Genomic DNA, 23,095 nt, shown 5'->3' with positions numbered 1-23,095 from the left:
GCCTCCAGCAGTTTCAACTTCCCTAGCTCCCAAAGCTAGGTGCAGAAGGTGCAGAATATTAAAGGTACAGAACTTAATATATAACATAAACAAGGCGACTGGGGATACCAGTATCATAAAGTCACCCCAGGACACCTCTATAAAAATAACAGCAGGATATTAACTAAATCCTAACTGATGGAGTGGCGTGCCAGGGGAGGGTATGGCATAATACTGACTTGGTGGAGTTCTGTTCAAAACTAAAGAAAGCATTTTTGATTCTGCTACATGTGTTAGGAAACCTGGCTAAAATTTGGCAGGAGAGCTTAGGCTTTTCTATGTCTGCAGCCTAAAATAACAGCCTTTTAAATTGTGTTTAGAATGTCTTTTACATATCACAGCAAAATACTGCTCTGAGATGCAAGCACTACTTCATGCTAGAATTTATCCAGCATTCTACTATCCTAGAATCAAATTCATTAACAGTAAATTAAAATTTTAATCTGTATTTAATCTGTGACCTTCTACCATGATTTTGCTTCTTATCACTCTAAATAACACTACACAGAGTATAGAAGGTTGTTTTAGTATTTTCTATATTATTTGAAGACAATGTATTATGCACTAACCAAAATTGTCTCATCACAATAAAGTCTTTAGGAAGCATCACAGTATGTGAAGTCAGGCAATTTCTTATTAAAAAAGCAACCTGTCAGGATTCTTGGCACCTGGTTCTAGACAGTAAGGTCACTGTTCAGGAAAACTAATATTTGAAGTGTTCTAATCCATACTGAGGAAAGCATAATGGGCCACAAACATTTCTGCATTCCTACTTGCCACTTTTCAGATATGTATCTTTTTCCAGGCTGCCTTGTACATCTTAAAATGGCTTTCTTAGTAAATAATTATTGCAATAGCTTTCTTAAGGTATACATTTGGGATGTTAAAAAAAAAGGACAAGGAATAAAAGCCTCACTAGAACAGAAAGTACAGAACACAGCACTTCAACATGAAATTCCTGCATTTAATTGTGTTAAGAGGACACACAGAGGTCATAAAATAAAAAGAAATCTGCTACAACTTCTCTGTGGCCTGGAGCAGACACCTCCTCTAAGCCATTCAGCCTCACTAAAAGCACTTTGCAAGGCTATATACTAGTCTTGAGCAGTAGATCTGATATATTAAAGTGTTTGAAAATAATTTTGCAAACTACACTTTAAGGAGAAGGCTCATGATAAAAATGAAGCCTCAACAAACTTCCACCAAAACCAGTCTCCACTTGACACAGACTGGTATTTCATTCTGGAGCCAGACAAAGACAATACAAACAACTGGCAAGTCCTTCAACATCAAGGCAAACAGTTGAGTTTTATTATTCTTCCAAAAACCATTAAGATACAGTTTGCAAGGCCAAAATCCCTTCTTTTCAGAGTTATCCTAAGAAATGTATGAAGAAAAAACCTATGCACAATATGTTTTCATATTGTCTTATTCTCAAGTAGTCAAGCTGGTTTGGCTGTCCAGTACATATCAGAAAGACTCTAAAACTGAGCTTTAGCATGCACCAAGGTTTGGGATTTGGAGGGGTCTTGTCCAACTTCTGTCAAGTTATTGCCTTATTTTTGCAACAATCTCTTTCCAGCCTACAATCTTCCACATGAAATAAGTCAATCACTAAAACAGCTTTCTATTTTCTCTCTTTTCAGAATAGAGCACACACCTATTTGTTTCTGGTTTTTTTTGCTTTAAAAAAACATGTTCTGTCACAGAAATTAATAGCACAAAAATCTTATGGAGAAGCTTTACAATATCTACTATATTTCATTTCAGGTCTACCCAAAGAGTAACTAGTTCATTTCTGTGCACTGTCACACACATCATCAGCTAGTAGGGAAGGCATTCTAAGTGAAATTATTTTGATGACTTCTTGACCCACATCAATTGGCTTGAAGTGAAATTTGTACCCTATTCCTTTAATATCTTAATCATGGGACACTTTAAGATTCAGAAGCTATGAAAACCTCCACGAAGTTTTGATCCTACATGCTGATTTGGAGTCAATTTACACTTAAAACAAATCAGTATTTTTTAGTATCTTATAGTAAGTACATAATATTGGTTCAAGTGTAAGCTTCTATTTTATTAATAAATATGATGGTTTTCAGAGAAAGATGGGTGAACTGATAGCATCCAAGTCCCAGTATTTCAACATAAGAATATATAAATGCTTTAAGTTAAGCTGTTTCATTCTGGTCCTAGCATGACCTAACTCCTCCAAGTATTTCTAGTTACAATTTCTGTCTAAAGCAAATAAATCAGGCTATACCATTTTTTACAAATAGCCTGAAAGTCTAGCAGTAAAATCCACATCACAGGTTTTAGTCACATATGGAAAAGACAAATGGCAGTCTTTCCTCTACCCTACATTCTCCTCAAGCTTGAAGAAGGGCTACATTCTCCCATCCCCTAATGACATTAAAGTTAGTTCTACCCCTTCCCCACTGAATCTTTTACACCTGATTCAACTGTACACTTTATGCATTTTCAAAAGGTGAAGGTTTTCTAATATGGCAGGTATGTCTGTAAACATAGTAGGAATCAGATACAATCAGGTGTTGGTAGTGCTAGAAAGAAATGTACTATTCTGACCATAACTATTGTCAAAAAGAAGAAATACAATGCAGGGGAAGATACCAAAGAACAAGTTGCAAAAATGTTATGTGTCATTCTGAACTGCCCTCAAAGTTTGTTTTTTATAAATGCCTGAGCATTTGATATAGAACTAGCCAAGGCAAAGACTGGCACTCGAAGTCTGCAGCTACCTACAAATGTTAGCTGGAATTCAAGCTCTTTCCTCAACTCTGTTTGCCGAACAGAGAAGAAAGCTTCCACTTGAATTTCCCTATCAATCTGTCAAACTGAAAACCTTCCTGTTATTTGGATTTCCAAAACCTTGGGGATGGGAGGAACATCTCTGTGCAGGAGGGAAGAAAAAAAAATAAATTTGTACACAAAACTTGTGGTTGCATCTAAGAAACACGTAACACAGCACAGACAGAAAACAATGTCTAAAAGCCGTGCAAAAGGCTGCTTTTCTTTTTCTTTGAATATTTATGAGTTATCCACTGTTTTATTATATCATCTTTCCTTATGCTATCTTTCTTCTTCTTAGTCACATTTCAAAGGTCACCTTCAGAGTGTAGTTTACTTGTGATCATACAAAACCTACGATCTACACACTGCTTTGTAAACTAGAATATGCCACCTACTGGCAATTTAGTAAATTGGAAGTCCATCCATCACTAAACATTCTAAAAATTTAACCTATGTTCAATTTAATTGCAAAACTAAAGAAACAAACCAGCTAAATCCTTCAGATTTCATTCCAGCACCTAGTATATAAATATTATGAGTAAGTTACAAGATACTTAACAACAAATCAGAAAGCTAGTGCTATACTGTTGGTCTGCTCAACTTTCTGAACCTTAATCAAACTGTTTTCTTTTTTCCTCTGCTGCCGTTTTCTTATTTTATGAGAGGGAATAAAACATCCCATGCCCTAGTCTGAGGTTTCTAGAACAATGAATAGTTATAGTTATCTGGCTGAACTTAAAGAAAGGATTGTTTTAAAGATTTTTTTTTTTATAGTGGATGAGTTGAAACATTTAACTCATGTATTTTAAGAGTATAAGATCCATGTTTCAGCAGCTCCACTATAACTGATTTGCTTTAATATATGCATGTTTCTTAACACTGCAGAGTTACAGCGCAGTAACACAGCCCAACTTGAGCATAAATGTACTTTCCAAAGTATATTTACAAAACTGTTTTTAGGGTCTGGCTATTTTAATGAAAGTTTCCACTTTTACAGTTTATTAAGGCAGACTGTTGAGGAAGTCCTTCGACACGGAGAACTGGTGCTTTACACACCCGAACCTGCAGCACACGGGAAGTGGCGGAGCGCGCAAATGGAGCACCTTTAACTCTGGCAAGAGAGCAAAGCTCAGCAGGCGAAGCTGCCAGCCCAGCCCCGGGCCCGGGCGGGCAGCGAGCCGTGGGAGTGCTTCCCGCACCGCCGCCAGCCTCTCCATTACCTGGAGCCGCATAAACTCCTGCTGACCTTTCAGGCTGTCGTTCATGGCCTTGGAGAGGACGAACCCCATCGCGCCCTGCAGGGGAGCAGACACGACACGGGGGACGCCAGCGAGCCGGGAGAACCTGGTGAAGCGGTGAGGAGAGCCGCCCCCGGGAGGAGCATGTCCTGCGTCCCGCCCCCTCTTCCCTCTTCCCTTTCGGCCGTACAAACTGTCCCAAGAAATTTGAAGAATCCCCTACGAATAGACACACGGGCCCTGGTAGGCTCACCACTCGGGTGTGATGTATCTAGGCAGTACATGTAAATCAACAAGGAAAAGAATTAAAAATGCCTTTGTCGCTTAATGCTTCTTATCTTGCTCGGCCTATGTGTCAGAACGTTTTCATGGCATCATCATCCATAATTACAGGCTGGCTTTGAAATCCAAAGAAGCTAAATTTTCATACTTAAAAATATTGAGTCAGAAATTATGCTCTGTCAGTTGGCCTTTAAGAATGATAAAAAAAAAAAAAAAAGTGCTAGAATTACAGAATCACAGAATATTCTGAGTTGGAAGAAACCCACAAGGGTCAATTATGTCCGACTCTTAAGTGAATGGCCCATATGGGGATCAAACCTACAGGCCTGGTTATATTAGCACCACGCTCTAATATCCGTAATTCTTTTAGCACTAAAGAGTATCTCAGTTTTCCAGGTTTGTTTTTGTTTTTTTTTTGGTTTTGAGTCTATGAGGATACACAGCACTTCAAACACCACCTCATAATTGCAAATGCAATTTGACATCTTGTCTTACCACAAGAATTCATGTTTTTTTCAGAAACAGTCTGCTCATTCAATCTGCTGACACTTTGACTTGAAAATGTTGGTTTTGCCAAGACTTATTTTTTAATTCAGGAATTTTTCAAATAGCTTTGTTTAAAAAAATACTGAGAAGACAGCTGTCCTCCCATTTTTCCTCCCTCCCTTTTTTTTTTTTTATTATTGGTAGAGCAAAAATGAGAGAAAAGTAAGAAAAAAATACTTAATTTTCTGTTATGGAAACTCGTTTAGCATTTTTACTTGAAGTAAAGAACTTGAAGTAAATAACTCCCAAGAATTTGAGCTATTTCAGTGATAATTTGAAAATATCTGTGACTTTTTCAAGTATTTAGCAAGTATTTAATTTCTCCCTCGGATCTCTGATGCAGTAGAGATCCAGGAGAGAAATTTCTTGGTATACTCCAGCTGCACGCAAGATGGCACTACTGCATTTGCAGCCACTGACAGGTATTTAACTAGACTTCATCAGAGGGAATTGTGATTGATGGGTGTCCCACTGATAAATTTGTGAGAATATAATATTCTTTCAAAGCAGGTTACCAAAGATACATCCATCTTCAGCCACTGAGCCCCTTGCAACCAAGCAAACCATTTTGTTCTGTCCAAATCTTTTCTTGAGGAGACAGGTTTCAGAGTGCACTAGATCTCTGTACTGCAGCTCTGGCAGACCTCTGTGCAAAGACTTGCTTTCTGTGGAGGGCTTACCACGATGGGGCAGCAGATTTCAGTAATACAGGAACAGATAAGGGAGAGAGGGGCAGAACTGTGACTTATTGCTAGGGAAACAGCACTGGTTTCTGAAGTAGGATCTAGGATTTAAGAAGTAGCATAGAAAATGAAGGCCAGTTTCCATAGGGCAGAAGAAGCTACTGTGATTCACGCCTGTGGAAGGGAGGCTGGATAGAGCTATATCAGAGTGAAAACACAGACAGGAGCCCAACCTGCAGCAGGGGCTGCAGCTCTTGCCTCTCTTTGTTGGTACCACTTGCAGTTCCAGGAATGTGCTGAATTATGTGATTTCACTGATATTGTCAATATTCATGGCACCACACTGGGGGACATAGCCTCTCCTGTTCCAATTCCCATGTCAGGTCATGGTATGGAGACCACAGAAAAAAAATCAGACAGCATCATGTATTGCATGGTGTTGTTAGATTGTCAGCATTTTTGAAGGCAGGCAGTGTTTCCCTACTCCAGTAAGCTACAGATATTGCTGCTATTACAAAAGACCCATGCACAGTCATAAAGACGTTTCATAGTAACACAAATCTGGCAGTCATTAGACAGGCAGTCATGTCTCCTTTGTTCTTGTCATATTTTTAAAACTAATTAAACTATAAGATGTATTTTCTCCACAAACAGCTGGTCTAAAAATAATTGAACTTTGGAAATGTTGGAATTGTGATACCTAACAAAAAAACCCCTGAGTTAACTGAAAATGGAAATAGTTACAATTTATGCCAATGCAGATATGTTTTGGGTAATTATTTGTGGTTTTTTACATGATGAGGAAGAAAGAGGAACATAGAACTAGAACCAGAAGAAATATTTGAAAGAAAGCAAGCATTTTCCTCTTATCTTTATATATAGTGCACTTGAATGCATCAGTTTGAATTTTACCAAAATTATTTGGATGTTAAACAATTTATTATTCTCTTCAATTATAAAATCCAGACTGAGAAGGAAACATATGCTAGAGATAACCTGTAGAACTAGTATCTGGAAAGTAGATTATATCTGTATCAGTCTGCCTGATTGATTTCATTGAACTCTAAAGATTATCTACAAAATTAAATTCCAAAATCTATCAATCAAAATAGTTTGAAAGAAAGACAGATCAATGTCCTGAATTTGTAGTATTTAGGAAGCCAATTTCCTTGTTTTACCATAGTATATTTACTTAAGTATACTATAAGTGTACTGACTGTAAACATAGATAATTATAAGACATTTTAACCCCATAATAACTAATTATTTCACTTGTGACAATAACCTTTTTTTGTTTGGTTGGTTTTTTAGATTTTAGGAATGAATGTCCAGCAAAACAATCCAGATTTCTAATACTTTACATTAATGAAGAAAGATGATTTCAACCTTGGAGATTTTTACCTACTTTTTTCTTTTATTATTTGACTTCTGAAAATAGGAATTGTGTGAAGAAAAATCTTAGCAACTACAGAGAGCTAAGATAAACCTGTAGCTTTCACAGAGCATTTTTTGTTTGCTGTAGGGGGAGTCCCTATGTTATGTGGTCTTCTTAGTTACCTTAAAGCATTTATCATAAACTAGAAGCTTCCACTTCATTCTGGGAATGTTTTTGCAGTCATTTTTTGTTCTTACTGGAAAGAAACTTCACAGCTTGGTTTATGACTATTTTGTCTGGTTTTGTGACTGTTTTGTAATTCACGTACACCACACAGCTGCGTCAGTAAATTTGCCATTTACAAATGTCATGTTTATTGCTAAACTATTTGAAGCTTATTAAAATATGAGCTTCCTCTGTTACTCCTCTGTGCTTGTGGAGATTTGTCTCTGTTGGGCTGATATCCCCTGGGAAGGGCCTGGAAGCTGCAGGGGTAGCAGTCATTGTCTCTCTGGAGGTGTGTGTGAGGGGTGTGCAGAGGAGTTTTTAATTGCGTAACCTAATATCTATAGCCATCTTTCAGAGGGATTCATAGAGTTTTGGAAGATTTGAACATGATTACACTGATTGTTGTTCAACATCTCCATATCAATGTGCTGTATCAACAGAAAACCCAATGGCTTCCAGGTAGGGATTTCTGTGGTTTCTCAGCCACCTGATGGCTTATGGCCCACAAAACCATTAACTACAAACTGCAGGTGGCAGTACCTGATACTTAGGGCATAGAGAGCATAGGCTGTCCTTCCTTTCCTTCAGTACACATCTCTGAGATGTGTATACTACCATGCATTACAATTTTGTACATTATTTATATTTCACCCTGTAAATATACTCATTAGTAAACCATTCTCTCAATGGTTCTTTGGTTCTTTGGTAATATCCTGAGTAACATTCTTATTTCAGGGTTACCTTTTTGCGGAAGAGTTGTGGCTGAGAGCTTGTTAGCATTATGTTTCATAAGAAATATTATTGCAGCAAAGAAACTATACACAGCATTGTATTTCCAGATTGTATTATCACGTAATTAAATTGGAGGTTCGTCTCCTGGAAGGCTCCTTTAGTGGAAGGAAACAAAGCTATTTCAATAAATTGCTTCTTTGTCTCTGGACACAGCTCCTGGAACTCACGGATATCCTGGATACTGGATACTCACAGTATCCTGAATACTGTGTCAATTTCCTTTGACACCAGTCATCCTCCCCATGTGTACATATCAAACATGTAAGCTACCCGTTTAGCAAGTGAATAAAGTGATCTCACCATGTTAAAAACGAAAGGATAAGGAAAGGTAAGGGAAGCAGGATAGGGTAGGAGTGTTGGTACTGATGCCGCTTTTGGTTTTGTTTCCTACAGCTCTCGACTTTCAGGAACAGACAAGCTGCTTGGAGAGCTCCCTGCTCCGCCACGGCTGAGGCGTTGGGAAAAGTAAGGCTTAGGAGCACGGCGCTGGGGGTTTTCGGGACGGGTTTCCGCGAAGGGCTGCGGCCGGGAGCAGTTCCCGGCATTGCCACGGCCGGCACACCAGCAGCCGGGGGTCGGGGCCGGGAGGTAACACACCTGTCCGACAGAAGCCGGGCTGAGGTGGGGCGGGAGATGCTGCGCTCCCCACAGCCTCGGCGGCCGCGGAGGAAGCCCCGGGTCGAGAGGAGCCGGACCGCAGCTCTGCGGGGCGCGGGGCTGCCGGCAGCCGCAGCCCCTCCCGGTGCTGCACCGATCTCATCCCGCCCCCAGGCGACCACCCGAGCCTGCCCGGGTGCGCCCTCAGCAAAGGCATTTGCTGTCCTTGGGAATGCCCGGTGACAGGCAGGACTGAGATAGGTGTCTGGGAAGTTTGTTGCAAAACAGGTGGAAAAAACCCAAAACTCAAACCCCACCACCACAGTGTAGAATTCTGCAGTAAAATGTGCTTGTGTGCATGTAGATGTGTATTGTGTATATATATAGGAGTATAAGTGTATATACAACAAAATTAAGCAATAAGAACAAAAAGAGACTCAACAAAACGAACCCCATCTGTCCTGGTCTTTTATTTGCTGCTACACATTCACATGGAAAATGCAGCCATGTGACCTCGAGGTAAGCAATGAAAAAGCGACAACTAATTTCCTGGCATTGAAAGGTCACTACACTAGCAGCTTCTCTGATCTCACATAAATGGGTTTCAGTTTCTTTCTCTTACACCTTTTTTTTTTTTTTTTTTTTTTTTTTCCCTTTACTGAGACAATATAATTTAGTCTATTTGTAAGAGTAGGAAAAAACCCAGTGTGGAAATTAACATTTATCTATCTCACCTGCTGTGGATAGCCACCCCCTCAATCTCCTAAGGTAGTTTCAGGTTGTTACAACCCAAATGTTACATTCAGCTATTTTATATACCACTGTTTCCACATTCATCTCACACATCAAGTAAAAACACTAACCTTAATCAGTTTTGTACATTATGTGGTTTTTCTTCCATGACAGATACTGTGAGCAAGCTGTCAAGTGGAAAGAAGAAAACACTGAAAATTTTCGCAGTGGTCATTTCACAATATTTTAACTCTTCTCAGAATTTCAACCCTTTTCTGAGGTATGTGAAGACAACTTAAGAGAATGAATTTGCATTGAAACATATGTTTACAGTTGTATTTTGTGCTGTTGACTTGGTTCTCCCACTACAGTCTACAAGTTTATGTGAGTACATCCTTTTGCTTCTAACACTTGGGGCGAGGGGAGAGGTTCTGTGTTCTTAAATGAATTCTAGAAACAAGAAAATTAAAAAGCTAGTGCTCTCTATTTTTTGCCAATGTAGTCCATAAGATTAAGAACTCTTCTTTCACTACATAGTGGCAAGGCAAGGGGCTTTAATTGTGTCCAAATCTTGGGAAGAGAGTGTCTGTCTTTACAAGAGGAGGGTAGGAAATGCTTTTCCTGTTATTCCTACATTATTCCTATTCCTATGACCTTTACAGAAATGAGAAAGTTGTGTAGAAAGTTCTAGTTGTTAGCAGCTGTTTGGCACTTCTTGAGATTAATTACTTAGGGATCCTGACTTTGTGGATAGTCACTTGGAATTGTTGTTCCAAGGACTGGTACTCAGACACAGCTTTGACTGAATTACATGTTTCTTAAAATGCCTATGTCAATTTATGTTCTAATTTTTTCAACATTTATGTCTTTGGTTACAGTGAGCCACTGTTGGCAATACAGAATTTTCCCTGCTGGGGAACTTTCCAATAATGGGGAAGTTTCCTAAAGAAGTAGGTGTAGTTACATCAACATTTAAGCTGTCACATGAAGTCTTTTGACAAATAGTTCTGGTTTTCCTGTCTTTTTTATTTGATTGTGGCAGAAACATGCAGCAGCAGTACTGAGGAGCAACTTGCAGAGTGAATATATTTTGCTTTTAAAAAACTATTTGCCACAGATGTTGGAAGCTAGCAGGAGGACAAAAAGGACACTGTATTAGGTTCTATAAGAAAAACAGCAAGCAGATAACTTTCATAAAGGACTTTGACATCAAGGTCTCAAACTGATCCAAAGGATCCTTCTGCTCAGGGTGAAACAGGAGAAGGTTCTATAATGGTTATTGCTGTGGTTTTCTTTTCACATGCGCACCTGGATTTGACCTGGACCTACATTTTTTTCCCTCTGAAAGTGAAAAATTGAATACAGCAGCAAACTTTCTCAGTCTTGAAGAAATTGTAAGTAATAGTCATACTTCTTTTTGTACTGTAAAGCTTGTTTTCTTCTACAGTGGGAGAAAGCATGCTGACAAATCTCAGCAATTGCAGGACATAAACATAGGTTTTTGGACTATAAAAGCTAACTTGTCATCTGTCTTCCAGGAGTTAATCAGAGCACCTCTCTTGGAGATCCTGCCAACATTCAGTTTTATTGTCAAAAAGTTAGATAGGGGTTGCAGGCAGGAGTATGGGTATCTTTCAGTATCCTGACTATAATGCACATACTGTTTGCTTCAGGTAGTGTACTAGTTCAGGCAGTCTGCTTTGCACTGAGCAGTCTATAGTCTGTACTTAAAAAAAAAAAGAAAGGTATTTTGAGTGTGCTCAGAAAAGGTATTCAGAGTGTGCTCTGGTCATTCTGACATGGGTAGTACACAATACCCACTCAGGGGCAGGCTTGTCCCCATAATAAGGGTGATTTTTTTTTTTTTTTTTGTTATTATGGCACATTTGTGAGGTTGGTGTATCTCTATATTGTTTGAGAAGCTTTACTTTGGAGCTTAGTTGATGGTCTGGAGTGCTCGTTACTCAAGCAGAGGAATCATGATGGAGGCATTCCAATGCGTATGTGTTCAGAAAAGCTCTTGGGGACCCATAGGATTGGGCTGCAATTTTCTAGTGCTTTCAAGCACATCACTTGTGGCTATTTATCGAACACACGCATGGTAAAGTGTGTGCACCTTTTCCGGGTTAAGTGACGGTGGCCCGTCCACTGTGGTCGCAAATCAGTAGATTTGCACCAAAAGGATAAGGATCTTACAAGAACTCAAGCCCAGGACAACTGCACACAACCAGTGACGTGGCCCTGTACAGCAAAAATGTGTCCCCTTCTCACCTCTGCTGGCGTACAGTCCCCCAGAGGCCTGGCTTTGCCCAGGACACCACCGCTCGATGCCCCTGGTGCGTGCGACTTGGAATGTGGCAGTCCTGGGATCACCGGTTAACTCCCATCCTACCAACTTTAGAGTTGGGTTAAATGGATGGGTACACGGAATGGGGTTATGCCCTGCTGCACAGTTGTCTGTAAAGCAAGAGCTGCTGGATCAATTCCTTGCCCACAAACTGGCCCTGGTGTGAAACAGCGTCCCTGGTCCCTGGTGGAACCACCCTAACCTACCCAGCGTCACCACCACTGTTGGGAGGAAGGGCTTGGGGTCGATGGTATGACCAACGATTCCGACTGTGAAGATGTTTGCTCTTAGCCAGCAGACGAGGATAACGTTACCGCAAACGTTACCCTGTACATCGTGCATGTTAGGGGAGGGGTCAGGATGGCTATTCCCCACTCTCCATTTCACCAGGGCAGAGAGTCAACTTGGTTCACCGGTTACGGCTATCCGGCGGGGCCACATGGAGGCGTGACTTCTGCAGCTGAGCCCAGCTAGCAACATACGAAACCTGAGATGCTAAGAGAGTCATAGTTACTCCCGCCAGTGAACCAGAATATATATATATATATCAGAATAAGTCTGGTACCTAACCACTTTATGAAGCCTATCATAAATTAAATGAGGATTTATCAATTAATCATTTCTTGCACCTTAAGAATCTTCTTTATATTTTTTCTGCAGCTGTTTTCAGACCATGCTTACATTGTCAATGATGTATTAGATTGCCTTCCTTTCTCAGCTCCATATACATTGCCTGCTGCAAATCAGCTATTGAGATCAGGCAGCTGCAATATGAGGAAAAGAAGTAGCTTGAATCAAACAGTTATAAGGAGTCCAGTTCCCTTAAGCCACAGCAAAGTAAAGGCACATGTGTCTTATGAATTCAGGACAATATTGTTTTCTCACTATCTTAAAAATGATGATCAGAGAAAGAAGGATGAAACTTCTTATAAAAATGGTGAAGAATGACAGTCAAGGTACAATTTTGTCAGTTGGGAAGTGTCATGGGTATTACAGTTGTCTTATTTTTAATACAGATTCTGAAACTATGACTGGGAAACAGCTAAAGGCAATCCTTCCGTATTTTTGTGGATGTTTGGGTATCCAAAATTAGGACTTTATTTAGAAAAAAAAACCCTATCATTTTCTGTATTCATGAAAGATATCCGTTATGGTGTTTGAATTTTTCTTAACAGTAATTTGAAAAAAGATGGCATTACTGGATATCACTATTGTTCTGACTTGAAACACAGATTTACCAAAAACAGTGGGTGTGTGAAGATTAAATGTATGAGTTGATTTTAATAAGCACTTTAAAATGTTGTGTAGGACTAGAAAACCTATGTCAGTAATGAGTGGAAAAACTTCTGACAGAAAAGTGAAATGAGTATTCAGAGTATTATTAACTCTGGATTGTGTATTCAGAGTTAAAGCAGCAGAAATTCAAGGCAATAGATTCTGCTTGTAGATTGACTGGCTTTGTCACTGTTTTACAAAGGCGCTGTTGTGTGAATAGTTAATAAATAGCTGTTATTGCATAAATACATGTTATGAAATGAACTACTGCATGAATTTTTTTCACAATATATGTAACTTTGTGAGCCTTCTGATACGTACTGTGGGACCACAGTAAAAAAGCAGGGTGAATTCACAGTATGTTAAAGTAAAGCAAACAGGTGGGGAAGAACCAAGTTCTATTCCCTGCACTGAGTATAGAAAATTCTTCCATTCTCCCATTAGGAGCAACATTCCCCACTACAGTTAGCAGAACAATCGGGTATTTGTGAGTACTTATTTACTAATCAACATATGATCATAAAACATCTATTTAGCCATAGGCAAGAAGGAACATTTAAAGCAAATAAACATGGACCCACCCATGCAGGAAGAAAAGATGCCTGATTATCCACTGGGTGCAGTTTCATCCTGTTTTTAAATAGGATGGAATTGAGTGTCTTCTGTCCAGATCTTTGTGTGGACTGACTATAAAGTGTATTTGACAGTGCAAATCAGAAAATGAGTATGTATTTATACTTATCTATTATCTTATCATTTTAGGTTCAATCTACATCATGGGAAGGCCTTTGTTTTTGTATATATTTTTATTCTACTGGCATTTCCTAAATGGTAAGAAGTCAAGTTTTAAAAAGCAGTAGAATTGCTTTAGTATGTTTTCCTTCAATATATAAGCACAGAAATGTTAATTTCTCCAGTTTTCCTTCAGCTGCTGCCATTTGAGGTTTTTTCCTCTGTGTTTTAAGTAAGAAGGTCTAAGCATGGTTTTACGTTAAGCTGAATGCATGTATTTTTATGAGGCCAGGTTAAAATCCCTGTCAGTGTTCCAGCAGAGGCACCATTTCAAACAAGGTACCATTGGCATTACAAAAAAGGTTTTCTAGGCTCTACCAAACCTAGGAATTGTATAATCTTTAATATTTTGAGTAAAAACAATTGGCATTTATAGAAACAGAACATTCCCGTTGGAGGCACAAATGTGTGTTACCATGGCAGTGTTCTCAAACAGCTGAGGGGCTTTGCATATACAGTTTACTGGTTTTAGTACAGCATCACACTGCGTGTGTGCACAAAGCAGGTGTCTGCACATATAAATGTCTGCTGTGTGTGCATACAGCATAGGTCTTGTGTTTTGTCACACATACCAAAATGTTTAACTTTTCAGAACATTGCAGGTACTTTGGTCCTTAAAATTTCCTATGGATATGGTAAGAGAGGATTTCAAAGATTTAGGCGTATTATTGTAAAACTGAGTTTTCTTCCAAATTTTGTTTTTCAGCTTTATTCACTGTTGAAGCTCCCCAGTCACTCTGCACTGTGGAACATGGGAACAATGTGACCATGGAATGCACATTTCCAGTGAATGGAAAATTAGATTTTAGAGATTTAAGTGTCAGCTGGGAAAAGAAAGATGAGTTGAAGCAGGTTTATGTACTTCACAAAGGAGAGGAAGACTTCAAAAACCAGCACAGTGACTTTAAGGGAAGAATAAAATTGTTGAAAGAGAATCTGAACTTGGGACAGTCTCTCCTTCAGATCACTGATGTGAAGCTCAGAGATGCAGGCATTTACCGCTGTGTTATTGTCTATGGGGGAGCTGACTACAAGACAATCCATCTGAAAGTTGTGGGTGCGTGTGCTACTACCAGAGGTTCAATACTCTGATGTTCTTAAAAGATTTCAGAGGAGATCCTGAAGTAAGACATACCTGGATTAGCAGTTAAAGAAACCTCATCAGAGACAGGAGGTGTCTGATTGTGCTTGTGCAGCTGTATAACTTGGCACTTCTGTCTGTGCACTGCACGGCTGAATCTGTGTTCTGTCCTTTAAGCCCCCAAAGACATGTAAGGAATAGGGCTGCAAAATCATGTAGACAGTACAAAGAGCATAACACCTACTGAGCTTTCTAAACCACATCAAAGTTGTAATAAATCCTGTACCTTCAGTTACTGCCACAATAGTGTTACTTACTTTTCCTGTCAAAATCCAAGCTGAAACTTTACCCTGGGGGCTAGGAAAAAAGGTGTCTTGCCTTTTATACAGACTGTTGTTCTAGTTTCCTGTAGCTGATGATTTTTTTTTTTTCCCCAATTGTTTAGCTCCTTACAGAATTATACACCAAGGAGTGGTGAGCACAGGATACAATGAATGGAGGTTGACATGTCAGTCAGAGGGATACCCAGAAGCTGAAGTGATATGGCAAAACAGAAACTATGAGGATTTGACTGATAAGGCAAACACAAGATTTGAAACTGGAAGTGACCAGTTGTACCGTGTGACAAGCACCCTTACAATCAAAAGTGGAATTGATGAGATTTTTTACTGCATATTCTGGAATAAAGAGCTGCAAGAAAATACATCTGCCATTTTACACATAGCAGGTAACACTTCTAAATTTCATTTATGGTAGTACACTTCAAGGTGCTAATGTAATTTTGTCCCAGTTGAATCAGCCATGATTTGTTTCTCTTTCCTAATTTTGAAGAGGCTTTAAAGAAGTAACTGTATCATTAAGTTTTGTTATTCATTTATACTTTCACCATACTAACATGTTCATCTTGCATGTGTGGTCAGAATTTAAAGACAGGAATTGTGTGTGACCTGCATGTATGTGGAAATAGAATCTAAATTTTAAAAAAGTTCCATTATTTGGAAGACATGCAGCTCAGCACCTGGAAATTAAATCCTCACATATAAATTCAACAGATCTTCCAAGAATATTCTATTTTGTTGATGATTACTGTCACATAAACTTGAACAATATGGTCTTTTCCTGCCACTACAGCCTTTGCTTTGAGCATATTTAAAATTAACTTATTGTACAACGATTTTTTTTTCCTCATAAAGTCTGAATTGAAGGAAAACTCATACAGGGACAAGACCAATACCATTCCTAATTAAACTTTGAACTGGGCAGTTCTTCTGCTGCTTTTGCTTTTGATTCTTCTTTTCTGCATTGTAGCCCGATATGTTTCCAACCACACTGGAGACCTGATCCATCTCAAAAATAGTATTTCTCTTTGTCAGACTGTTACTTAGGTAATTTCCCTGGTCCAGTTCACCACCTAGTTTTAAAAACACGTGTGTAGGTACACTTTTTGGATCTGACAAGACTTTGAAACAGGCAGGTTGGAGTGAGAAAGCCAAGTCATTCTTTCAACGGGCAAGTTTGATTTTAACAAGAAAAATATCAGGGATTCAAGGAGATCATTTACCCATTGCATTGAGAGGTTTACCAGATGAAAGGAACTCTCTGTCCTCTTTATCAATTAGCTTTTTCCTGTAATCCTGATGGGAAACTGAACCAGATGTAGCGCTTTGACAAGCAGAATTCTGATGAGATCAAAGGCACTATCACATAGAATGCAAAGAACAAAGACATATATAATGTTCTATCTCCCTCCTACCCTCCGCTTTATTTGAAAAAAGTGTTGAGTGCACCATTAGAACCTGACCTTAGACACAATCTATAATGTTATCATGTCTTAACTGCTCATAACAAAAATTATACTGTGAAAATGAAAGGCAAAGGGAAGATCTAAGGCAATTATGTAATGTCCTATCCCCCACTCATTTTTCTTGAAGATTCAACTGATGGCATTCTCCAGACTGAGAGCAGACGCTTTGTTGGAGCAGCTCTCATTGCTACTGTTTTTGTTGGATCAGGACTTCTATTTCTGCTCTGCATAATAAAAGGTATGCAAATTATTTGTTTTAGAGTATCTCAGTTATTATCAATCTGCTCTGTTAATTCATCCTTGCTGAGTGGAATGAGACAATTTTTTACCACATTGTTTATTTCTCTTTTTTTGCTGGACCTAAGTAGATACTAGCAAGTTGACAGAGTGAAACAGGTTATCAGCCCCTCACAAACCACTTCCCCATGCATGTCTATTAATCTTTCTTATAGATAAGGATGTATAGCAATAAGATTAGTGTCTGACCTATTCCAACATCAAAGCATTTTTTTTTTTTACCTACTGGAATTTGAAGATTCCTCTTCTGTATCCTCCCTTTTGTCTGGAGACCAGAATGCTGGTAACAGACAGGATACTGGAGGTTTTTTAGTGCTTCTTTTTCTTCATTCTCTGAAAAATTTCACTGTAAGCACCTGCTTTTTTAAGAGAATATTCTCACTCAAGTCTTCACACCATTACATTAATTTCCTTTCTAAGTTTTGAGCTTCCTCAGTTCACTTCATGAATTAATATTGGATGTTTTCAGCATCCCAGTATGTTGAAAAGCTGAAGAACTGGCAATAATTTGTTTTCACTTGCTAGCTAACAGAACAAAAACTTGGAGAAATAATTTTTAAGTTATCTGAGTATGAAAAGAATATAGTTACCACCCAAAATAAAAAAGAAAAAAAGGTTTAAACTTGTTACTTAAACTGAAGGAAGTACTATTAATTTATTTTTCTTTCATAGGTTGGGTGGGGGAGGGGGGTGTGGCTGCGGAAACGTCCTGAGAAGTATTCATAAGCCTAATAGGCTTGAAGGTGATTCTAACAGGCTGCAGAAAGCCTGTAGATAACCCAGCAAGTATAAGAATATACTTGCCCTAAGAACACTACCGAAATAGGAGAAGAACTTGAAAGTGGAAGAAGGGACAGCAAAATCCTTGACTGCTCAAAAGAATCCCACGGGGGATTTCAGTGAAGGTCAGAAGTTTCTTAGGTTGCCTGACTAATATTTATTGTTTATGTGTGTATATGTGATAACGTATATCACATTAGGTTTCATATCCATCTATATAAACACACATACAGGTGTGTGTGTGGTAAACTGCAAGTTGATTCCAAAGCTAAACTACTGACAACAGGTTTTTGTCTTAAACCATAAGATATCCTGGATTACCAGACAAGTGATTTTTTCAGAACAGAATCTTCTCAAAGTGTGGCCATATTCCCCCTCATAAAGCACTGACAATATGATCTTCTCTTTGTTCCCTGTTTTCTGATATCTTCAAATTCTGGATGAAAAGATGTAGTGGGAAACCATTTGAACAAATATTTTCCAGTGTTGTTAGTGTATAGTATCAATGGAGTTCCAGCTTAGAAACCAGAAAAGGAAAGGAAACCAACAGACTGGGTGCACTGAAGAATTTATTTTTAAGTTTTTGAAGAAATTTAGTGTTTTGAGAACAAATGATTACACTATGCTAAGTGTGCCCCTCCCACTAATATTTTAAGTTTCTCATTAGATCTAAAGCAAGTATTTTGGGTGGTTTTTTAATTAAAATTTTTAAAATAAATTTTGTCTTTTTTCTTTCAGCTAGAGCAAATATAGGCAACAGAACACCTGTGGCGAGTTCATCAACAGCAAGTATGTACATGCAACATAAACCTAGCAGAGTGTGATTCTTGTGGAAATAATTGCTTGAGAATTAAACTATGTTCTGGTGACAACCAAATGGAGATTTAAATTCAATTCTGATTTTGCTTTCTACACTTCATTTATATAACAACTACAAATAATAGAAGAGTGTTTTTTAATGACTGTGTCATCCTTTGAAAAGAAAATAGGAAAGAAAAGCATACTTGTTCCAGGAACTGATACACTCCTGATATGCACAAGAAAAGGACAGATGTGTTTTGGAAAGTCTGCAATAGGATGGGACAGGCTCCCTGGAACATAATACCTCAGAATGGCATCGCATCCTGATGTGCAGACTTTGTGCTGTAATTTGAACTTGGCACATTCCTCTGTTTTCTCCAGTATCATAGCATGCATTTGAGGGTCTCTGTCACAACATTCGTGACAGAGAGTTTGGCCCCATTGAAAGAAACACAGGGAAGCTTTAGTTTTTGAGTTGTGATATTGATGCTATTTATTATGAACAAAGCTCAGTGGAAGGCCAGTACCACCACAACAGGTGGTACTGACAGAAATGAAGTGAAAAGACATAATATTTACAGCAGGAGAGATTAAAATCCTTTTGCTGCCTCTAAGGATGGTTGCTGGTTGATTTATTTTTAATTTGATGCATGGTTTTTTGGAGACCAACAAAATTTAAATTGCCATGTGAAAATTAGTTCATGATGCCCATTGGCATTTTTCCTATGAAAAACTCTCTTGAGAATGCCTACCCAAACAGACACGGCATTTGGTGTTAATCTCATCTCTTGCTCTGCATTTAAGTCACTGAGTAGCCTGAGGTGGCAGTTTTAATACAGATTAATAACTATAGGAAAAGTTAAAGCTATGCTCACTGCTGCATATATGTATGTCCTTTACTTATAGAGCTGTCAAAAGATAAGGATACACATGACTGCAGAGATGCTTCTTTTGAAGACAGCCAGCTGAAATGTAAGTATAAATGACAAAGGAAAAATTAGTAGCATATCCCCAGTCACTGGAGCTTTGATTCAAGGCTGGTTTATTTAGCCTCTCCTTTCAACAGACAGAGCCTTCAAGAGAAATACAGCCTCCCATTCTGTATCGTACAATTTCACCATCATAAATCATTGGGTACTGTTTGTTACATCAAATAATGAATCTAGTTTTTAAAATAGAAAGTAAAGATATACAAAGATACAAAGATATACAAAGGAAATGTGGAGATATATAACAACTCAAACCAGTCATTTTTTCCAGCTTGCACTTTTGCTGTTGAAAGAGTTGTTCATGCACATCTGTAAGGGTGGTGATGGCAATGAGGAAGGAGAAAAGAACCCATCCTAGCCACTTGAGCAGGTCTCAAGCTGTGCAATTCTGTCTCAACAAAGCAAGAAAATATATGATCAAATATCTCAAATATATGAAGCATTCTGTGGTGTGGAAGAGGAGGGTGAAATTATTGAGGTTTTTCCTCTCACTTTCTTGCTGGCTTCTAAATCACTTGCATTAATTGCATCCCAAATCCCTCCCTGATACACTTTACTACAGTAAACTTACAGGTAAGCCTGCTGGTTCCGCAGGTATAGATCTCCAAGCCAAAGACTTAGGGCCTGGGGATATGCCACTGGGAATACTGACAAATGGAGCACTAAATGTATTTGAAAGAATTTTAAAGGGTTTTAAAAGAAAGGGAGACCTAAGGAACAGCAATCTCACTGTATTTGCTGAAGAGCACTTTCCACTAGTATATTTGAACTACCACTTTATTTCCTCCCATGATAATCTTCTTTTCCTGTTTGATCTTTTAATTAATTTCACTTTAGATCTTCTATTTTGACAATGAAGGAAATTTTCTGTTAGCTCCAAGCTCTAGGAAAAGGGTCCAAAGCTATGAAGTGTTCTGTGCCTCCATCATTTTGTAATTTGATAATTTTTTCATGTAATTCTTCCTGTTACAGATATGCAAATTGAGAAGACCTAGAGAGAGCAGGGGAAGATCCTCTGTTGTGAAGATTTGATAGGTCAAATGTTCTGTGTTTTATCTGTGAAAGGGGATATTAATTTTTTGTATTTATTGTGTGTTGGTAATCATCTATATTGTTGTAACACAGGAAAAAATGTAATAAAGTTAAAATAATTACTATAGCATAAAAAAAATATTGAATGCAGGCTTCTGTATATGTGACTAGATATCGAGATATTTATTTAAATATCAAAGTTTCTACCTTCTCAAGTTTAGGCAAATGTGTCTTTCAAAGATATTTAATTAAAAATATCTTTCAGGTAAAGCACTTTACATCTATGACCATCATTAATTTTATAGCTAGTTCTTGATAGGCCATCTTCTGAATCCTTTTTTCTTCCTTCACCTGACCTCTCAATTTCCTACATAAAACTGTTTTCCATCTTCTGAAGAATCTTTTCAATACTTTGATCGTCAAAACAGATGATGGGGCAACAAGACAAGATGCCATACATACAGGGCATTTTCGGTCCTTAAAATACCAGATGCTTGCAGCTAAGCCTGAAAAAGATGATTTAAAACTCTTGGCAACTATGGTTTGGAAATTAAGTAATACTAAACTTTTTGGTATCTTTCTTTGAAAAGCATTTTGGGCATTTAATTTCCTCATGATATAGCTGGCACTACTGCTCATTTCTCTTCTGATTTACGATTTGGGGATAACACAATTCTTTGGACATTTAGGAGGAACAGCCTGTGTTTTAGATGGCCATTTTGTTTTCTTGTAAATGGAAAAAGGAACATCTACCTACTTCTAGGACATGAAATACATGCACTTGTGATTACGTAGAAATGCTGAAGAAACCTGTTTCTGGATTTTCTGGATCTCATTTCACAAGTTATTGCTATATTACATTAACTTTTTTTTTTTTTGCTAAGTGCATAGCTTTTTGGGGGGGGAATCATACACAGGTGAAAATAATTTATTACAGTAGTATTCACAATTGCATTATTTTTAATAAAACGTATTTTGTTTTTCTTGTGTTTTTTCCTGTTTTCCTTTAACCCATCAGAAGTAGTGTAAGCTCTGTTAGCATATTTCTGAGAACAAACAGTGTCTAAGATTTAGGTGTAGGAGAGAGTCTACCTCCATGACTTCCCTCTAATGGCTCCCACAAAGAGCAGATAGCAGAGAACTGAAATCTCATTGGACTCAGGTTTTATTTTCAGTCAAAAATAAATACTTTATTGTGTAGTCCCAAGAATGTGGACATAGTCTTCATTCATAAATGCCAGATTTTCACTGTTGCCAGTATTCAAGCTAGCTAATGTAAGGCTGTGTTTAATAATATCAGAAAGCTGTCCTGTGTAGTAGAATAGAGAAATGTGTCTCATAATCATAATGGGGTTGGTACTTAATCCCAGTTAAGTAAAATAGTTACTACAAAGTGATTTCCTTAATTCATTGCAGACCTTGTGTATTCTGATACTGATTCTTCCCATTCAACTCTACAAGGTTACCATGTGAACTTGAATATTTCCTCCTGCTTCCCAATGTGCTTTTTGAATTTGGGCGTCTTTGAAGATGATAGCCAAATTTTAATTATCTGCAGAGGAGTTTTTGAAATACCAGGGCCATTTGTAGACAAAATACTGACTCAGCACAAAAATTTAGAATCATATCACCACATAAATAATTCCCTTTCAAGTCAAGATGACCACTTTCTACTTCCTGTTTGAGACTGGACAAGTTGTGTGCATATTACAATAGAAGTGAAGTCTTCTCATGTCAGTTCTTATCAGCCTTTGCAAGGCAGTGCTGGTAACAGTGCTGGCTTAGTTTTATGGGACTGAAGTTAATGTCTTTATCAAACTCAACTGGACAGCAGGAACTATTATATTTCTCTTTTCCCAGTAAGAGAAAGGTCAAGTTACTGTTGAAAGTGTTGTATATCAGAGGAGTAAGATAATGAAATGATGGGATAAAAAGATAAATTCTGAAGCTGAACCCTAACTTCTAAAATGACAACGCTTGAACCCCTGAGTGGTTGATGGGAAGCCTAAAATTTTGCTATTTCCTTAGAAAAGCAGGACAGGTGGTGACTAAAAGGTAAGGCGAAAAGACCTGCCCTCACTAAATAAGCTCTATTTTATAGTTCTCTGAAATACAAAGGTGAACTTCTCTAATCTTACTGTAGAAGTTAAACTTTTAGTATAATCTAAGTTTTGTGGCTTCACTTTTATGAATACAGGAAGACAGGCCCACATGTTTATCCTTCAATGCCATAAGTGGTTTTAGGTCAAGAATTTTCTGCACATTACAGAGGGAAAATACACACTAAAGTGAAAATAGAACACAGTTCATGAGAACTAGGTAAGTGAAAATCCTTCCTACCCTAACACAAAAATGTAGTTAAGCACTATTTGTGTAATAACATTTTTTCCTTCAGTTAAAAACATTTGCAAGCTACTACACTGTTTCTGGATATCTGGAAGACAAAATACAGCAGCAAGCAGGAGCAGGCTTAGCTTCAGTAAGCTGCATTTTACTTCCTAGTAGCCAAGAATTATTAGATTTCCAAAAGAGCTCAGAAAAGCCTGGTTCATGTGCACAATCTAAATTGGC

The 23,095-nt window shown here is 38.2% G+C and overlaps 2 protein-coding genes across 4 annotated transcripts in view; one reads left to right on the top strand and one right to left on the bottom strand.

The window, feature by feature from the left end:
• PLGRKT (plasminogen receptor with a C-terminal lysine) overlaps positions 1-4,207 on the bottom strand; it is a 28,284-nt gene extending 24,077 nt beyond the window's left edge. Inside the window, exon 1 of the mRNA XM_014252233.2 lies at positions 4,074-4,207. Within this exon, the coding sequence (XP_014107708.1) occupies positions 4,074-4,142 (69 nt within the window). The 5' untranslated portion in view covers positions 4,143-4,207. The remainder of the gene's footprint in view (positions 1-4,073) is intronic.
• Positions 4,208-8,332: 4,125 nt separating this feature from the next.
• On the top strand, positions 8,333-21,306 carry LOC102108018 (programmed cell death 1 ligand 1). Of its 3 annotated transcripts, none has more exons than XM_088054361.1 (10): positions 8,333-8,462; positions 9,501-9,606; positions 10,675-10,720; positions 13,711-13,779; positions 14,447-14,797; positions 15,267-15,548; positions 16,753-16,863; positions 18,441-18,491; positions 19,410-19,475; positions 20,465-21,306. In XM_088054361.1, the coding sequence occupies exons 4-10, from the start codon at positions 13,725-13,727 to the stop codon at positions 20,485-20,487; spliced, it is 939 nt and encodes a 312-aa protein (XP_087910487.1). In that variant the 5' UTR covers positions 8,333-8,462; positions 9,501-9,606; positions 10,675-10,720; positions 13,711-13,724; the 3' UTR covers positions 20,488-21,306. The 3 variants fall into 3 exon arrangements, with proteins under 3 accessions (XP_087910487.1, XP_087910488.1, XP_014107713.1); XM_088054362.1 differs by lacking the exon at positions 8,333-8,462 and adding an exon at positions 8,988-9,113; XM_014252238.2 differs by lacking the exons at positions 8,333-8,462; positions 9,501-9,606 and having other exon boundaries at positions 10,367-10,720.
• The last annotated feature ends 1,789 nt before the right edge of the window (positions 21,307-23,095 follow it).

Source organism: Pseudopodoces humilis, chromosome 4 (genome assembly GCF_049639895.1).
Source record: "Pseudopodoces humilis isolate 2021_Gansu_Grassland_sample_001 chromosome 4, ASM4963989v1, whole genome shotgun sequence".
Taxonomy (NCBI): domain Eukaryota; kingdom Metazoa; phylum Chordata; class Aves; order Passeriformes; family Paridae; genus Pseudopodoces; species Pseudopodoces humilis.
This window is presented reverse-complemented; position numbering and strand designations above follow the sequence as displayed.